The sequence below is a fragment of the Schistocerca piceifrons genome, chromosome 7, assembly GCF_021461385.2.
Source record: "Schistocerca piceifrons isolate TAMUIC-IGC-003096 chromosome 7, iqSchPice1.1, whole genome shotgun sequence".
Lineage (NCBI taxonomy): Eukaryota > Metazoa > Arthropoda > Insecta > Orthoptera > Acrididae > Schistocerca > Schistocerca piceifrons.
Window position 1 is genome coordinate 104,557,772 of NC_060144.1, and position 20,339 is coordinate 104,578,110.

Sequence of the window (20,339 nt, forward strand, 5' to 3'; positions counted from 1 at the left end):
TGCTTTTGTCATTTGCTCAATTTGCTATTTGTGCGACAACTTTTAGCTGTCAGTTAGGTCCCGATCCGTGTTAACTTTGTAATCCCGCTCTCATGCATAAGAAGAGCGTTTCCTGGCCGCGCGCATGCGCAGTGATTTCGTTAGCCGCTCGTGTTAGCAGCCTGCGGTGCCTCTGTTCGGTGGAGAGCCTGTGACCATCGTACGTTGGCTGGGGCGAGGCAGCACACACAGGACTGAGATAAGTAATATTATTGACTAGGTACATATGTACCGTGCATTTGTAAAAACTTTTATGGGGTCTTGCCGCTGTAGATGTTGATTTTAGCCTTTGACTATGCCTATTTAGGCAAGCTGTTTTATATTTGTTTTAATGAGTAACCGGTTTCGGTTTTTTCTATAAAACCATCATCAGACCTGTGAATAAATTTTAAGAAATACTAGATACCAACTTTTAAATGAATTTTCATTCATTTAAAAATTGGTATCTAGTATTTCTTAAAATTTATTCACAGGTCTGATGATGGTTTTATAGAAAAAACCGAAACCGGTTACTCATTAAAACAGACATAACGTGATCAAGACTGAACTTTAATCTAAATATAACAATTTATTGATCACTGCATTCCAAAAATGTTTACCAAAATTGTGTTTTATATTTGTTATGAAGAAGGCGTGGTTACCCACGCTGGAACCTAGGTAAACACCAGGTAGTTTGTGCAATCGAGGTGGTTTTCTCATAATTATTTCAGTACTCAACTTCCTAAAATTCTTCGTACAAGTCGAAGTCGACTATTCACGTACGCTACTACAAGTCTTTACACGCTCGTTCCGTTTCACAGCAATACGCCTAGATATTTAGTCGACGTGACTGTGTCAAGCGGCACGCTGTATTCGAACGTTACAGGTGTGTCTGCCCTACCGATCAGCATTAACTTAAACTTTTATACATTTAGAGCTAGCTGCCATTCATCGCGCTAGCTAAAAATTTGGTCCAAGTCATCTTTTATCTTCCTACAGTCGCTCAACTTCGACGCATTTCCGTACACCACAGCATCACCTGAAAACTGCCACAGACTGCTGCTCATCCCGTCTATCCGCTAGATCATTTACGTACACAGAAGATAACAGCGGTCCTCTAACACTTCCCTGGGGCACTACTGACGATACCCAGTCTCTGATGAACACTCGCCGTCGAGTACAATGTACTGTGTTCTGCAACTTAAGAAGTCTGCGAGCCACTCATATACCTGGGAACTTCTTCCGTCAGCTCGTACCATCGTTAACAGTTTGCACTGGGGCAATGTGCAAAATGATTTTCAGAAATCTAGGAATAATGAATGCACCTTTTGCCTTTCATCAATGGTTCGCAGCATACAATGTTGAAAAAGGGTAATCTCAGTTCCGCAAGAGCGATGTTATCTGAACTGTGCTGACTCATGGGCAGGAGCTCTGTCTCAAGGAAATTTATGATAATCGAACTGAGAATAGCCCGTAGCGACAGATTTCTACATCTATATCTACATCTACATCCATACTCCGCAAGACACCTGAAGGTGTGTGGCGGAGGGTACTTTGAGTACCTCTATCGGTTCTCTCTTCTATCCCAGTCTCGTATTGTCCGTGCGAAGAAAGATTGTCGGTATGCTTCTGTCTGGGCTCTATTCTCTCTCATTTTATCGTCATGGTCTCTTCGCGAGATGTAAGTAGGAGGGAGCAATATACTGCTTGACTTCTCGGTGAAGGTATGTTCTCGAAACTTCAACAAAAGCCCGTACCGAGCTACTGAGCGTCTCTCTTGCAGAGTTTTCCACTGGAGTCTATCTACCATCTCCGTAACGCTTTCTCGATTACTAAATGATCCTGTAACGAAGCGCGTTGCTCTCCGTTGGATATCTTCTGTCAACCCTATCTGGTACGGATCCCACACTGGTGAGCAATATTCAAGCAGTGGACGAACAAGTGTACTGCAACCTTCTTCCTTTGTTTTCGGATTGCATTTCCTTAGGATTCTTCCAATGAATCTCAGTCTGGCATCCGCTTTACCGACGGTCAACTTTATATCATCATTCCACTTTAAATCACTCCTAATACCTACTCCCAGACAATTTATGGAATTAACTGCTTCCAGTTGCTGACCTGCTATATTGTAGCTAAATGGTAAAGGATCTTTCTTTCTATGTATTCGCAGCACGTTACACCTGTCTACATTGAGATTCAATTGCCATTCCCTGCACCATGCGTCAATTCGCTGCAGATTCTCCTGAATTTCAGTACAATTTTCCATTGTTACAACTTCTCGATATACCACAGCATCATCCGCGAAAAGCCTCAGTGAAATTCCGATGTCATCCACAAAGTCATTTATGTGTACTGTGAATAGCAACGGTCCTACGACACTCCCCTGCGGCACACCTGAAATCACTCTTACTTCGGAAGACTTCCCTCCATTGAGAATGACATGCTGCGTTCTGTTATCTAGGAACTCTTCAATCCAATCACACAGTTGGTTTGATAGTCCATATGCTCTTACTTTGTTCATTAGTCGCATACTGCGGCAGATAAAATACTGTATCACATGCATAGCGAGAAAACAAGCAGTTTACTGCCATACATAGCACCTTTATGACAGACTAAAAACATTCCACCAACCTCTGGAAAAGGTAAGATAGGAAGCCAGTAGGGCACAGAAACCAAAAGCTCGCATCGGCGCTACTTACCCACAGCTGGCTCGACCATTCGCTTGCAGTCGTAGCGTTGGTGAAGTCGATGATGCCGCCTCGGCCGTTCCACCAGCTGGTGATGGTGCTGCCCTCGGTGTTGGTGACGAACCAGCCCCTCTCCAGCGCCCTCGAGTAATGCGGTTCGCAGTCAGACGGGTGAACCCACAGCGTGACACGGAACCCCATCGAGTGCAGGTCTTCTACGAGCGCTCTGACATCAGGGAACTTGTTGGGGTCGAACGTGAGGCTTCCGTAACAAGTCTCCCACTTGCCATCAATCTCAATCTGGCTGTTGCTGAAGCCGTGTTCGACTACCTCGCTGGCAAACTGCCTCACTTTTGCGTCGTTGATATCTCTCTTGTAACGCGCCGACGTAGACCATACGGGATGCGTGGTCATGCGCTCGTCTGGAATGTCTAAGGGTTTGTCGAAGTATTCTGCGATGGCATTCTCGTGTGCTTCTCTCGCATTATCAAAGTGGCAGTCAGTATACCTCAAAGTAACTCCCGTCCGATTGACCAGGTATGGTTGCCTGTTCTCCGCAATGAAACATAATTGATCCTTAGATTTAATTGTATTTTGTTCGATAAAAAGCGGCACATATGGAGGAACGTAAACGTATCGGCCATCGGAGAACAGCCAGTAACGCTCGGCCACGCCGATATTGTCTTGCTGTTTGCTGACGTACGAGTAATTGCTGTACACGTTGCGCTCTGTGTGCCAGTTCTGGTTGTACTGCTCGGGTCCTCCATAGATATGGCTACGTGAATGATTGACACAAGTACGCTGAACCGTAACATCCTCAAATGTGATTTCTATTGTGGGGCAATACGATGCTCCACGTTGGAGACGGTGAGCGATTTTTGGCGCAAATAATGAGGGGCCATCTGCGATAAATCCAGAGTCAGAGCGCAGTCTGGAAGGGCCCGCAGGGTTTCCAAGCGTAACGTAGCCAGCTTCAATATTCTGGTCATCTGAAACAAAAAATGATTCAAATGGCTCTGAGCACTATGAGACTTAACTTCTGAGGTCATCAGTCCCCTAGAACTTAGAACTACTTAAACCTAACTAACCTAAGGACAGCACACACATCCATCCCCGAGGCAGGATTCGAACCTGCGACCGTAGCGGTCGCGCGGTTCCAGACTGTAGCACCTAGAACCGCTCGGCCACTCCGGCCGGCTCATCTGAAACATTAAGGAAGATACATATTCAGAATTTATTGCCTCCACTCACTCGACAATTGGCTGTTAAATTTGCAAGTTTCAGTATTCAGTTTTACTACTTTACAGTTCTCACATTTGGGCATACTATTCATTGCAGAGTTACTGCAAAGATGCGAAATTAGGAACGCTTTAGTTATCTCTGAGCTCAGGCTGTGAGGTACCCAGGAAGTCAGTTTTCGATTTTCGGGAGTTCGGGCGAAAGAGATCGCTGCCCGCGGTGATTGACTGCTTGGAGCTTGCGTTTGTGTAGATACCTGTCTTGTGTTTCGTTGCGCTGAGGACGGAGGAGTCTCTGCTGTCAAACGCTGCTGATCACTCAGTTCGTATAGGATGAGATGGTAACATGTAGCTGGGTTGTGTGAAACCAACGCACTCTTCCACAGCGATGAGTCTCACGAGTGCTTTTTAAGGCCGCTGTGTTCTAGGCTTGGCGGGCGGGATTAGCCGAGCGGTCTGGGACGCTGCAGTCATGGACTGTGCGGCTGGTCCTGGCGGAGGTTCGAGTCCTCCCTCGGGCATGGGTGTGTGTGTGTTTGTCATTAGGATAATTTAGGTTAAGTAGTGTGTAAGCTTAGAGACTGATGACCTTAACAGTTAAGTCCCATAAGATTTCACACACATTTGAACATTCTTTTTCTACGCTTGGTACAGAATCTACTTGCTGTCAGTCGATACAAATAGTAATATAGGCAGCTTAGTTGCCCTCTATTAATGAATTTTCGTAAATGTTTCACACATTACATTCGACCATACTTAGGTGAATTTTGTTACACTACGGTTACATGTTCGCGTCGTATTCTTTCGACACGAGTAATGTCTATACCGTTGTGGCTTTCCTAGTTTTGAGATCAGACGAATTTACAATTATTCTCCTCGCCATACGTTTTGTTGTTTAAGTGCATTTGCTGATTCAACACGTGTTGCAAAGCTGTCTCTAGAGATAGAATTCTCCGAATTTTCTCATGGCAGCTGACGTCAGCAACAGTATTAACCATTACGAAAAGCATGCTTCGTATTTCTATGGATGTTTCCAACAAATAAGGGGTGTTCCGGAGCCGACACTGGCCGCAGAGATGTTATGATTTTCTACAAGTGTACGAGGGTTGGAACTTGAATAGTGGCAGCTATTTATTTACAGCTCGTACAAAACAGATACGTGTGTCGACGTTTTGCTGACCTTCAAAGTAGTCACCAGCTTTGTGTAAAGCCCGTTCCCAGCGATGTGGAAGTCGCAAGATACTCTTAGCAGTGCCAGTTGTGTTGACAGTTCGAGCGGCGCGGTCTATTGCGGGACGAATTTGTAGCAGTTCTGAAGCAAATGCCGTGAAGTGTTTCCTTCAGTTTAGAAATCGAGTTGAACTCACGAGGGCTGAAGTCAGATGAGTGCAGTAGGTGGTATAGCCCCATCAGTTAAACAAATTAGTAACAGCTTGCACTGTACGTGCTTCAGCATTGTCCTGCAAAATGATAGTCAGTTCCTGCAGAAAATGTCATCAGTTCTGAACCTATGCTGTTCATTTTTGGAACACAACCAACGACCAGCTTAGAGACAGAAGCGATGACACCTTCTGGAGGACCTGACATTCATTTTGCAGGACAATGCTCAAGCACGTACAGTGCAAGCTGTTACTGATGTGTTTGACTCATGGGGCTCCTAAGAGCTGTACCACCTACTGCACTCCCCTGAGTTAAGCCCTCGTGAGTTCAACTCGATTACTAAACTGAAGGAAACACTTCACGGCATTCGCTTCAGAACTGCTACAAATTCGTCCCGCAATAGACCGCGCCGCTCGAACTGTCAACACAACTGGCACTGCTAAGAGTATCTTGCGACTTCCACATCGCTGGAAACGGGTTAAACACAATGCTGGTGACTACTTTGAAGGTCAGAAAAACTTTGAAACACGTATCTATTTTGTACGAGTTGTAAATAAATAGTTGCCACTATTAAAGCCCCAACCCTCGTATGCTTACTCGTATTTTGTGTATCATAACAACAAACAGGGAAGTCATTTCCATGGCAAAGAAGACGGCTATAAGCCACTTCGCTTAAACGCTTTTATGCTGCGTGAGATACTAGATATGATTTTCTAGATTTACTTCATTTCAATTTCCCAAGTCTATTATAAACCGTTGTGCTCGTAAAACTTACGTGACTTTGTTTAACATTTTTGCGATTCAATAGTGTTGCTAAATGTAATGCATTGGCAAAAGATTGGTATATGAGAGAGCATAATTTTTTAAATCAGGGCATTTGAGGATAAACTTTCATATGTAATCCGAACTCAAAACCTGGCAGTAACCTCACACGCTGAAGGACGAACGTAATTTATGAGCAGTAGGACTGCACTTAGTAATGACTATGAATGAAATAATTTTAGAGTAGGAAAAAATAAACAAAATAATGGTGTGTGTTAACTTTTAATTACACCGATACAGTGCAGTTTCCTGAATGCGACATTTACAACGCGATAATTACTAGATTGCCGTTTATGTAAGGAAAAAATGTAATATATTCAACAAACACGGCTCCTAATATGTATATGAAATGGATAATCTTTTTCAATTAGTTTTCCATACCCACCAGGCACAGCAGAACACTGTAAACAGGATTCCTGAAATCTGTCGTGGCAACGGTGTGTGGTTAGTAGTATTGTGTAGTAAGCATCGTCTGCTGCAGAGGACCTAGGCTGTAGAAAGAATGGAGCAGTAGAGCTAGTTATATCGTAACCGCTACATAAAATTATTTTATAGGAACAATGATAGTGCTTAAGACCCATAAAAGGAACTGATAAGTTCTCATTTTTAAGACCTGATAATTACCATCTCCATGACTCCTCTACACTGGAGACAAAATCAACAAAATTTAAACTCTCTGGATCAGCTCCAGGACAAAATAATCCCAAAATAGTTTCATTTGGCAAGTCGCTTTATCATTAAGAATCATCAAGATAACGACCACAACGCTGGTTCATTTAAACAGTTGCAAGTTGAAAACGTTATGTGCAGTATCGACTCAAGTATTCAACTAAAGTTGTTAGTAAATACTGGATTCGGATGTCGAGATGCTGCACTGGCTTTTTCAACTCAACTTCACAAATTCTAATTGAGATACAAGAGCATCGATTGTTATGGTGTTACAAGTTAGTTACACTTCGTTCGTAGGGTCAGTTTTATGAATAGAGCTTACCGGCTCTGGGGTTGATAAAGCACAAGTGGTTGGTCTTAGAAATCTTTTGGTAATGCTGAACAAAGGCAGATGATATGTATGCATTAAAAAGAAAGAAAATTCCCGGACACTCAGTTGGCACAAGACCACATGAGCACTTTACGTTTTGATGGACGGCGTATTTGAGAACAATTTGATGTTCATATTGTCTTGTTAAAGAGATTTCAGTTCTAGGGTAATGTAATGAAATAACAAATATATAAATTACCACTACATACATGTCGCAGGAAACATATTTGTGAATCCTTATACTGTATACGTGTGTTCCTGCAACGCTCAGTCGCCCATTGATATGTAAGTCAAGGTAATGACTCAGCGCTGTAAAAAGAAACCCTCCAGATTTATTCAAAAAGTCCATTGCATTATTGCGACGAAGAACGTATTGATAAAAGTTTAGACTGGATTCGCAGAGCTTCGATGTCGGCATGTCAGCATCACAATGTAGCAGCAGGTAACAACAGATAAAACAGAAAAATGTATTTGAGTTATTTTTCTCTTAGAATGGTAAAAATTTCAACTATTTTCAGTTTCTAAATACAGCGACTCTACTTGTCGTGACTGTGAATAATGACGAAAGGCGAATACCTTTAACAACAGTGAGGACGCATTCGGGACGACGACGGTTCAATCCCGCGTCCGGCCATCCTGATTTAGGTTTTCCGTGATTTCCCTAAATCGCTCCAGGCAAATGCCGGAATGGTTCCTTTGAAAGGGCACGGTCGACTTCCTTCCTCATCCTTCCATAATCCGATGAGACCGATGACCTCGCTGTTTGGTCCCTTCCTCCAAACAACCCAACAGTCAGGACTTTAAAAGGTACCAGGAATTTTGTGGGATTATACCACTAAACCTACGTAGTCTCGTACAAAGAAAATGTTCTCCTTTTTGAATTAAGAGTTTTACTGAGATAACAAAATACTGTAGCAAGTAATTAGAACATCGAAAGTTAGTTGAGATGACTAAATACGTTTAAATAAATATCGAGTATATTATCGCAACTGAACAAGGAAGGTACAACAAGAGTTGATAAAAAAACGTCTGCTTTGTTTGGTTTAAATTATATATACATGAAAAAAACTTTTGCTTCACCACAGTTCTCAAAACGCCTGAAGATAGACGTTGACTGTGGATATTGTATCACAGACGCAGTTCCTTTCACTGCTCAGAGATGTCACTAAACCCGCACAAAGATGTAAACAACCAAGCATGAGCAGCGACTGTTACACGGAGGGGGTCCGACATCCGATCAATTCCAGTCATTCCTCCAGGAAGGAGGTACACGGCTTGTGTTGTCTGTAGTTCAACCACGCCTAGACGGTCAATACTGCGGTTCGATGGCGTCCGCATTTTTACTTTGTGCCTGGAAGGGCTCTCAACAAGGGATGTGTCCAGGCGTTTCCGAGTGAACCAAAGCGATGTTTTTCGGACATGGAGGAGATACAGAGAGACAGGAACTGTCGATGACATGCCTCGCTCAGGCCGCCCCAGGGCTACTACTGCAGTGGATGACCGCTACCTACAGATTATGGCTCGGAGGAACCTTGACAACAACGCCACTATGTTGAATAACTCTTTTTCGTGCAGCCACAGGACGTCGTGTTACGATTCAAACTGTGCGCAACAGGCTGCATAATGGACCGCTCAGGATTGGCATCACGTTCGATTTACCGATGAGTGTCGCATATGCCTTCAACCACACAGTAGTCGGAGACATGTTTGGAAGCAGCTCGGTCAGGCTGAACACCTTAGACACACTGTCCAGCGATTGCAGCAAGGTTGAGGTTCCGTGCTGTCTTGGGGTTGCATTATGTGGGTACCGACGTACGCTGCAGGTGGTCCTGGAAGGCGCCGTAAGGGCTGTACGATTCGTGAATGCTATCCTCCGACTGAGAGTGCAACCGTATCGGCAGCATATTGGCGAGGCATTCGTCTTTTTGGACGAAAATTCGCTGCCCCATCGTGCACATCTTGTGAATGACTTCCTTCAGGACAACGACATCGTTCGACTAGAGTGGCCAGCTTATACTCCAGACATGAACCCTATGGAACATGCCTGAGATAATTTGAAAAGGGCTGTTTAAGGACGACGTGACCCACCAACCACTCTAAGGGATCTACGTAGAATCGCCGTTGAGGAGTGGGACAATCAGTGCCTTGAAGAACTAATGGACAGTATGCCACGACGAATACAGGCATGCATCAGTGCAAGAGGACGTGCTACTGGGTATTAGAGGTACCGGTGTGTACAGCTATCTGGACCACCACCTCTGAATGTCTCGCTGTATAGTGGTACAGCACGCAATGTGTGGTTTTCTTGAGCGATAAAGAGGGTGGAAATGATTTTTATGTTGATCTCTGTTCCAATTTTCCGTACAGGTTCCGGAACTCTCGGGACCGAGGTGATGCAAACCTTTTTTTGATGGGCGTATTTCAAATTTCACCACAGCTGTGGCGCAGGAGTCATGTCTCCATCTAATGGATGTAGGTGGTGTTTACGGTAAGGTCTGCTCACAATACGTGGGAAGCTTAGGCTAGTGACGAGTGATTTAGTATTGAAATATGCATGGCGGAAATTAATTAGTTTCAGTGTGTTAGTGGTTCAAATGGTTCAAATGGCTCTAAGCACTATGGGACTTAACTGCAGAGGTCATCAGTTCCCTAGAACTTAGAACTACTTAAATCTAACTAACCTAAGGACATCACACATATCCACGCCCGAGGCAGGATTCGAACCTGCGACCGTAGCGCTCTCGCGGTTCCAGACTAAAGCGCCTAGAACCGCTCGGCCACTTCGACCGGCTAGTGTGTTAGTGAAATGACTTAGTGCACTCGACCCAGTATACAGATATTAGGCAGTTTCTGCTAGTGATTACCTACCTCCACGTCGAATCGCTTACCCGTGGTGCACAGCAGCACAGATTTCGAAGCCATCTGTTTGGTAAAGGTCTCTCTGTTTCTTGGGCTGTGTTAATGTATTGGAGTAAGGGTGACAGTGTCAGATTTGTTACTGCTCATGATGGACAGGCATATTTTTAGGCTGTAAACTATAGTTGAGTTTCCTACTCGAAAACAATGTTTTAGGGTCCTTAAAGCGCACCTGGAACCAATAAATTATCACATCCTACAGCAACTTGAGCTTTTTGTGATATACTTTCCTACTAATATTTATCAGTGAAGCGGATTTTAGTACTTAATTTTTCTAATCAAAGATTGGAACATTGTTTTAACATTTTAGGGTTTGTAATTATTCCTTAGGGTTTTCACCTAAACATAGACACTATTCCCTGCATAGCGCAACCACAGTTACTTACACTAACGTTTAACTCTTTCTCATTTCTACAGATTCGGATGAACTCTGTGACGCTGGCCAGAGCACTCACCCTTTCTCGTGGTGATCACAAGTCGATTGCTGTCCTCATCGAGTTGAGTCTGGAGATCAGCGACTGCCGATGTCACCATCAACATCAACAGCAGCCTTGTCAGCCAGGCCACTGTAACACGGTGCGATCAACGTGAGGTCTTTTCCCATAATATGTCCCACTACACAGTACACAGTGTTTACTGGTACCTATTATACACTCTGAAACACTGAAAAGCTTGTAAAGGTGTTGATGGGCAGATTATGCTGCTAAATAACTGTTTCAGGAAAGACTTGATACGTGGCGGCTTTTCCCAGTTAATTAGCATTGAAGTTAGCCATTCAAGCTGTTGCACGTGCTGATTCAGCCGGCCAGCCAGATACAGTTGATGTCAGTTGTTCTTACAAGGGAACCTCCCCATCGCACCCCCATCAGATTTAGTTATAAATTGGCACAGTGGATAGGCCTTGAAAAACTGAACACAGATCAATCGTGAAAACAGGAAGAAGTTGTGTGGAACTATGAAAAATAAGCAAAATATACAAACTGAGTAGTCCATGCGCAAGATAGGCAGCGTCAAGGATAGTGTGTGCTCAGGAGCGCCGTGGTCCCGTGGTTAACGTAAGCAGCTGCGGGACGAGAGGTCCTTGGTTCAAGTCTTCCCTCGAGTGAAAAGTTTACTTTCTTTATTTTCGCAAAGTTATGATCTGTCCGTTCGTTCATTGACGTCTCTGTTCACTGTAATAAGTTTAGTGTCTGTGTTCTGCGACCGCACCGCAAAATCGTGCGATTACTAGACGAAAGGACGTGCCTCTCCAATGGAAACCGAAAACATTTGATCGCAAGGTCATAGGTCAACCGATTCCTCCACAGGAAAACACGTCTGATAATTCTATACGACACTGTTGACGGCATGTGCGTCACATGACAGGAATATGTTGTCGACCCACCTAACTTGTACACTTGGCGAATGGGTAAAAAGATTCTTCTACCTTGCCCGATTTAGGTTTTCTTGTGGATGTGATAATCACTCCCAAAAAAGTGATGAAAACATAAGAGTTTGTCACATAAACTGAAAATAAAAAATTAAACTACTCGAGGGGAGACTTGAACCAAGGACCTCTCGTTCCGCACCTGCTCACGCTAACCACGGGACCACGGCGCTCCTAAGCTCCCGTTATTCATTATGTTGCTTATCTTACACATGGACTACTCAGTTTGTATATTTTGCTTATTTTTTATAGTTCCACACAACTTCTTCCTGTTTTCTCGATTGAGCTGTGTTCAGTTTTTCAAGGCCTATCCTCTATGCCAATTTATAACTAAATCTGAGGGGGGTGCGATGGGAGGGTTCCCTTGTTAGAGCGCAGATGATAGTGCACAAGACTCCTCAGCTTTCGAGGAGTCTTGGCTCAGGTTCGATCCTTACTATCGTTCCATGTTCAAATGGTTCAAATGGCTCTGAGCACTATGGGACTTAACATCTATGGTCATCAGTCCCCTAGAACTTAGAACTACTTAAACCTAACTAACCTAAGGACATCACACAACACCCAGTCATCACGAGGCAGAGAAAATCCCTGACCCCGCCGGGAATCGAACCCGGGAACCCGGGAGCGGGAAGCGAGAATGCTACCGCACGACCACGAGCTGCGGACATATCGTCCCATGTCCAATTTTGGCATCGCTCTCTTGTCGTTTGGCGACACCGTCCTGGTCGGATTGAAAATGGCCTAATGGGCTAACTTCGATGCTAGTTAACTCTGAATCAGCGCAAGGTATAAATTTTTTTTCATAATAATTATTTCAAGGCACAACATACGTTGCAACATCCTTACAAGCTTTTCAGACTGTTTCTGACCACTCTGTATAGTTCTTCTCTAATTATTTTTTCTTTTACATAATTTTTATGTGAATAAATATTTTAGATATGAGCGACAGGACACCTTATTGAGCCTCCTTATAGGCTCTGCATTAATTCTCTTAAAATAATTTTTAATTTTATATACGAGAAAGTTAGTATTTGACAAAATCTAGAGGCCAGATCTTATGCTAAGAATAGAACAGTAATAATAAAATACAGCCGCGTGGGATTAGCCGAGCGGTCTAAGGCGCTGCAGTCATGGACTGTCCGGCTGGTCCCGGCGGAGGTTCGAGTCCTCCCTCGGGCATGGGTGTGTGTGTTCGTCCTTAGGATAATTTAGGTTAAGTAGTGTGTAAGCTTGGGGACTGATGACCTTAGCAGTTAAGTCCCTTAAGATTTCACACACATTTGAACATTTGAACAAAATACAAACAAAGACAGTAAATTTAGGAGTTAGGAGATTTGAGGACATGATTAATTTGGCAGTAACTATTGCAGCAACAGATGTCCATGGAAATGTTTGGCGTTGATAGAACAGTCTGGGAAGTATATGGCATATTTTGCCTCATATTTCATCTGCTTTCTCCCATGGAAGAGCAACCAAGATTTGGTCCACCACACTGATAAACTGTGCAGTAGTTAGGGTCATCAGCGTCAGTGTGAAATGTATCTTTTTTCTTAGTACAGACAAGGAAGCATTGTCAATTATTTTTTCTGCACAATTGATGACAATCCCCTGACGTTCTTCTTGTGGTCGTTTTGCCACAATGTGTTTATATTTAGCAGTCTGTCTGCATGTAGGTGACAGCAATGCCCTTTTAGTTTGAGACCAGGTTATTGATTTAACCACTCCCACGAATTAGGGGAGAGCGACGATGCCAACTGCAGATGGAGCGCGAAGAGTCCTCTTGAGGTTTCGTCATATCCGTGTCGGTTGTAGTGGATGCACTCCCTCAGCCGGAAGAGGCTGTCTCTTCTTGTGATCCTGCAGGTGGTTGGGGATCTGATGCGAGAAAAGACCTTCGCAAGAGATGGTACGGTTTGGATCTCTCAGCATTTCCACACGTAGATAAGTGTGGCCAAAAGGCACTCATTCCTGTTACGCAGCTTGTAGAGTTTCTTAATGCTGCTGATCATCACATGGAGATACCTGATGCCTGATTTTAGGTACACCCAGCCTAGGAACATCTGGAAAATTTCTCGAGTTTTCAGGTGGGTTTTGTCATCTAGTAGGCGTGACACTTCTTTAAGCCAACAGGCGGTCCTGATAACGGATTACTACCTTTATGCCCTCTTCCCCTCCCCCAGCTCCCACTCGTACCAGAGCCGTCTCTGGGTGCGGACCTAGGGCGGTGGTGGGTGCAGCATAGTGCTTCGGTTCCATCCAGTGACCTCAGTAGCGGATCTCTGCCAACGTCATCACATTACATCCTTGTCTCCTCCAGTTCTTATTGTGGGAGCAGATTGCCTTGTAGACAGCCACTCTGCTTTGATCATTCTCATGAGTGGGTCCCTATCGTTGGCCAAGGATGACCTAGAAGTCTACCGTGTATGCCTTCCCTTGTGTGAAAACGTATGTGGGCCAGACTATCGGGGCGGTACAGAATAGACTCACAGCATAAACGCCACATATACGACGAACAGCCGACAAACTCCACTGTGGAAGAACACTGCGTATCCCAAGGACATACAACGAATTGTGACAAGTTGATGCACTTAGCCAAAGTCTTCTGGGATTGTATTCAAAACGACTCTTTAGAGATCTACAGACGTAATGGACTATTAAATAGAAGAAGCAGCAGTCAACTAAGCAAGACTTGGGACCGAGCCTTGAGAATGATCAAAGTACAGCGACAATCAACATGAATATCCGCTCCTGCCATAAAAACTGAAAAAAATAAAGAGGTATAGCAGCCATGACAGCAGAGATACGCATCTGACACCGTACGCAGCACTACTGGCGATCATGTGTCGCCCCTGTCTCCCACTTACCCCACCACTGCATCAGATCCACAGCTAAAGTTGCCTAGCTTGACATTGCAGAAGGCGAGACAGGACATAATGGCGGCATCCAGCAGAAATCAGCTAGACATCACGAACGCCTTAAGGTGGCAAGAAGACTGCTTGCTCAAATACTCCATCATCAGCACGGTGCCATCTGGCTGATTGCCCGAGAAATATTCACCATTTCATGCGCAGGATAAACATAAAACCAACATCAAGTACCACTACAGGGAAGAGATGCACAGCAAAATTAACGATCTCGATAAGCTCCAGAATGAGAACGAGCTTTTGGTCTCCATTGTCTTTCTGCTGAGATGCCGAGAGGAATATTCATAAAGGTCGTTCATCGTATCAAAGTGGCAGCCCTCAACTGGGTCACGAAGAGTCAGTCAGTGGATGGATCCGCTATACTCGACATGGACTTGATGAGGCCTCAAGAGAAATCATTTAACACCACCTGAAGAAGGTGTCTACACTCTCCCCTGATTCATGGTAGTGGACTGGTGCAGATAGCTGGTCTCAAGCCAACAGGGAACTGCATACTACTGAATATGAATCCACTGCAGCTAAAACACCACAAGAAGATAGAGAACTGCCATCAGCAGTATAGAGAAAATAGTTGACGATACTACATTATCTGTATTGAGGAAAAGACTACATTTCGCACTGACACCATTGATCCTGCCAACAGCAGAGCAGTGGCTGAATTGGCTCTTGCTCTTCAGTAGGGTGTCTCAGGGAAATATGATGTGACTGTACACTTACAGCGATTGTTCCAACACAGTTAATCATCTCGAGGGAAAAGAGGAAGCTTCTCCGAGAAGACAGTCATCTTCCCAGTGCACCATCTTGCCACCATTTTTTTTTTGAATCATCAGTCTTCTGACTGTATTGATTTGACTCATTATGAATTCCCATCCTGTGCCAACCCTTTCATCTCAGAGTACCACTTACTGCCTTTGTCCTCAATTATTTGCTGCATGTATTCCAATCGCTGTCTTTGTCTACAGTTTTAGTCCCATAAACCTCCTTGTAGCACCGAGGAAGCCATTCCCTGATGCCGCAACGGATGTCCTACCGTCCAGTCCCGTCTCTTTGCCAGTGTTTTCCACATGTTTCTTTCCTCTCCTATTTTGTGCAGGACTTCCTCATAAATTACCTTTCCAGTTTGCCCTAATTTTCAACATTCGTCTGTAGCACAACATCTCAAATTCTTCGATTCTCTTCTGTTCCGATTTTCCCACAGTCTATATTTCACTACCATACAATTCTGTGCTCCAAACGTACATTCTCAAAAAAATTTTCCTCAAATTAAGACCTATTTTTGATAGTACTAGAATTCTCTTGCCCAGGAATTCGCTTTTTGTCAGTGCAAGTCTGTTTTTGATCTCCTCTTTGCTCTGACCATAATTGATTATTTTGCTGCATAGGTAGCGGAATTCTTTAACTTCATCTACGTCATGACCATCTATCCTGACGTTAAGTTTCTCTCTCTTCTCATTTCTACTACTTCTCATGACTTTTCTTTTTCTTCGATTTATTCTTAGTCCATATTCTGTACTCATTAAGTTTTATTTCCACTCCTGAATTTTTTTTATATTTCCATCATTGCTTCTTTGATGCGAAGATTGAACAGTAAAGGCGAAAGACTACACCCCTGAAACTTCCTGGCAGATTAAAGCTTTGTGTCGGACGGAGACTCGAACTCGGGACCTTTGCCTTTTGCGGGCACAAGCTCTACCGACTGTTTTTGTTCATCTCATTTTGTTCGTTATTGTTCCTTCTATTTTTTCGGGGGAGGACGTCCCATGACGCTTGTTCATGTTCATCGCTGGTCCATAAAGTCAGTTTCCTTTATTGCAGAGGGCAGCTAGCCCTCTGACCGAACACGCTTAGGTACCGTGATGGCGGCCGACTGAACTACTCAAGCACGACTGGCGACCCACCCTCACAGCTAAAATTCTGCCAGTACCTCGTCTCCAACCTTCCAAACTTTACAGAAGCTCTCCTGCGAACCTTGCAGAACTAGCACTCCTGGAAGAAAGGGTACTGCAGAGACTTGCTTAGCCACAGCCTGGGCGTTGGTTCCTGGAAACACGTCCCAGACTGTGGCTAACGGAATGTTCGCCATTACTAGCTGAAATTTATTACAGTCTTTCTCCTCTCTCATTGCTTCTCTTAAGCTCCTATAACCTCTTTTCCTATTCCTTCCCCTACAACTGCATCCAGTCCCCCATAACTATAAGAATTTCATCTCCCTTTATGTACTGTATTACCATTTGAGTATAGTCTACCTCTTAATCTTCAAGTTGGGATGTCGGCATCTACACCTGACCTATCGTTGTCGGTGTTGGTTTTCTGTCGATTCTGATAAGAACGACCCTACCACTGACTGTTCACAGTAACACACTCCTGCCCTACCTACCTATTCATAGCGAATCCTACTCCCCTTATACCATTTTCTGCTGTTGTTGTTATTATTCTATACTCATCTGATCAGAAATCCTTGTCTTCTCTCCGTTTCACTTCACTGACTCCTACTACACTCCTGGAAATGGAAAAAAGAACACATTGACACCGGTGTGTCAGACCCACCATACTTGCTCCGGACACTGCGAGAGGGCTGTACAAGCAATGATCACACGCACGGCACAGCGGACACACCAGGAACCGCGGTGTTGGCCGTCGAATGGCGCTAGCTGCGCGGCATTTGTGCTCCGCCGCCGTCAGTGTCAGCCAGTTTGCCGTGGCATACGGAGCTCCATAGCAGTCTTTAACACTGGTAGCATGCCGCGACAGCGTGGACGTGAACCGTATGTGCAGTTGACGGACTTTGAGCGAGGGCGTATAGTGGGCATGCGGGAGGCCGGGTGGACGTACCGCCGAATTGCTCAACACGTGGGGCGTGAGGTCTCCACAGTACATCGATGTTGTCGCCAGTGGTCGGCGGAAGGTGCACGTGCCCGTCGACCTGGGACCGGACCGCAGCGACGCACGGATGCACGCCAAGACCGTAGGATCCTACGCAGTGCCGTAGGGGACCGCACCGCCACTTCCCAGCAAATTAGGGACACTGTTGCTCCTGGGGTATCGGCGAGGACCATTCGCAACCGTCTCCATAAAGCTGGGCTACGGTCCCGCACAACGTTAGGCCGTCTTCCGCTCACGCCCCAACATCGTGCAGCCCGCCTCCAGTGGTGTCGCGACAGGCGTGAATGGAGGGACGAATGGAGACGTGTCGTCTTCAGCGATGAGAGTCGCTTCTGCCTTGGTGCCAATGATGGTCGTATGCGTGTTTGGCGCCGTGCAGGTGAGCGCCACAATCAGGACTGCATACGACCGAGGCACACAGGGCCAACACCCGGCATCATGGTGTGGGGAGCGATCTCCTACACTGGCCGTACACCACTGGTGATCGTCGAGGGGACACTGAATAGTGCACGGTACATCCAAACCGTCATCGAACCCATCGTTCTACCATTCCTAGACCGGCAAGGGAACTTGCTGTTCCAACAGGACAATGCACGTCCGCATGTATCCCGTGCCACCCAACGTGCTCTAGAAGGTGTAAGTCAACTACCCTGGCCAGCAAGATCTCCGGATCTGTCCCCCATTGAGCATGTTTGGGACTGAATGAAGCGTCGTCTCACGCGGTCTGCACGTCCAGCACGAACGCTGGTCCAACTGAGGCGCCAGGTGGAAATGGCATGGCAAGCCGTTCCAGCATTTCTACGATCGTCTCCATGGGAGAATAGCAGCCTGCATTGCTGCGAAAGGTGGATATACACTGTACTAGTGCCGACATTGTGCATGCTCTGTTGCCTGTGTCTATGTGCCTGTGGTTCTGTCAGTGTGATCATGTGATGTATCTGACCCCAGGAATGTGTCAATAAAGTTTCCCCTTCCTGGGACAATGAATTCACGGTGTTCTTATTTCAATTTCCAGGAGTGTATATCAACATTGAGCCTTTGCGTTTCCCTTTTCAGATTTTCTAGTTTCCCTACCATGTTTAAGCTTCTGACATTCCACCCCCCGATTCATATGTCGTTATCCTTTCATTGATTATTCAAACTTTTTCAAATTGTCACCTCCCCATTGGCAGTACCGGACATCTGAATGGGGGACTATTCCGGAATCTTTTACCAATGGAGGGATCATCATGACATTTTTTTCAATTACAGGCAAAATGTCCTTTGGATACAAGTAATGGGTCTTTAATGTAGTGGTTTCCACTGCCTTCTGCTTCCTCATGCCGTTTATCGTTGGTCATTCTTCCGCCATTAGTGACAGTTTCCTACCCCAAGGACAAGAGAGTGCCCTGAACTTCTGTTCGCTCTTCCGCGCCCCCTTTGACAAGGCCGTTGGCAGAATGAGGGTGGCTTCTTTTGCCGCAAGTCTTCGGCCCCGAGTGCTTATTATTAATCCGAACCCTTGAAGTGATTACTATTCTAAGACGCTGCACCGAGACCAAATTCTTTTCTCTATTTGTTATTAGAGTGGCTTGGTACTATTATAAAACTTCAATAGACCATAGTCAAATCATCATGTAATATAACCTGCAAATGGGAGAGAAAATTAATTATGATAAAAGAATAATAAATAAAAAGAGAAAGGAAAAAAAATCCGAGAAAGTAGCCACCAACCACAAGCAAGGTCTCACTATGTGTCAACCACAAGCAAGGTCTCACTATGTGTATCATCAATTTTTTATAATTTTTTAAAATTTTTATTTATTTAATATTATGTGTATTTTTTTAAAATATAGGATCTAAGAAAGACAAAGAAATCAGATTATATTCTAAATAGCAAACTGAGAAGAATTCCAATTTAATTGCGAGAATTGTATAGGCTCATGTGCAAATATAATTCATCTCTATACATTTTATAATAGAACTGGAGTGATATTGCGTCAAAACACAGAACAAAAAACAGGGAAACTAGGGGGGAACAAGCAGAAACGAATCAGATGAGAATATAAATAACAAAAAAAAAAATCACCTATCATCAGAAAAATGAAATTGAGAAACACCTTGCCGACGGAAAATAAGATTCAACATGTTGGCGAAGAGGTCTCGATATTGGGGCTTTCGCAAGCATGTCCAATAAGCCGTGATCATGTACTGCATGAAGTTAATGTGATCTTCCCCCTCGCCTTCTACGACATAACGAACGAAGTGTCCCAGCAACCACATAACGGTATGCGTTTTCGACCGTGAAATAAAGGAAGAATTTGGGCACAATGTGATGTCCGTAGTGTATACACTCTCAGAAGATGGAGTAAGGAAGGCCAGTTATTTCCTAATCCAAGACAAATTTGTAATATGACCGGCACAAGTAAGGCGATACCGTATCATATCTGTCGACGTACAAGACTACATAAATCCGTGTCGCTAATAACAATACGAGCAGTAACTCGTTCGTTGGCATCAAGTTATTTGCTACCTTATACCACGAAGATGCTACACGCATCGGCAAAATCGGAAGACTAATATTGAGCCAGGCAACGGCCTTTCCGCAGTGGGTACACCGGTTCCCGTGAGATCACCGAAGTTAAGCACTGTCGGGCGTGGCCGGCACTTGGATGGGTGACCATCCAGCTGCCATGCGCTGTTGCCATTTTTCGGGGTGCACTCAGCCTCGTGATGCCAATTGAGGAGCTACTCGACCGAATAGTAGCGGCTCCGGTCAAAGAAAACCATCATAACGACCGGGAGAGCGGTGTGCTGACCACACGCCCCTCCTATCCGCATCCTCATCTGAGGATGACACGGCAGTCGGATGGTCCCGATGGGCCACTTGTGGCTTGAAGACGGAGTGCTTTAATATTGAACCAAACTTCAGTCCAGGTTGTTTGCGGCAATTCTCTATCAGCGAGGTTCGGGCAAGGGACTGCTTTCCAACCAGTCTTTAGGAATTTCGTGGTGCGGACGGGTCAC

The 20,339-nt window shown here is 44.8% G+C and overlaps 1 protein-coding gene and 1 pseudogene across 1 annotated transcript in view; one reads left to right on the forward strand and one right to left on the reverse strand.

The window, feature by feature from the left end:
* Positions 1 to 20,339, reverse strand: part of LOC124805479 (myogenesis-regulating glycosidase-like) — a 66,319-nt gene that overhangs the window by 39,285 nt on the left and 6,695 nt on the right. The window contains exon 2 of the mRNA XM_047266043.1: positions 2,718 to 3,480. Coding sequence (XP_047121999.1) covers positions 2,718 to 3,480 — 763 coding nt within the window. The remainder of the gene's footprint in view (positions 1 to 2,717; positions 3,481 to 20,339) is intronic.
* On the forward strand, positions 19,903 to 20,019 carry LOC124709376 (annotated as a pseudogene).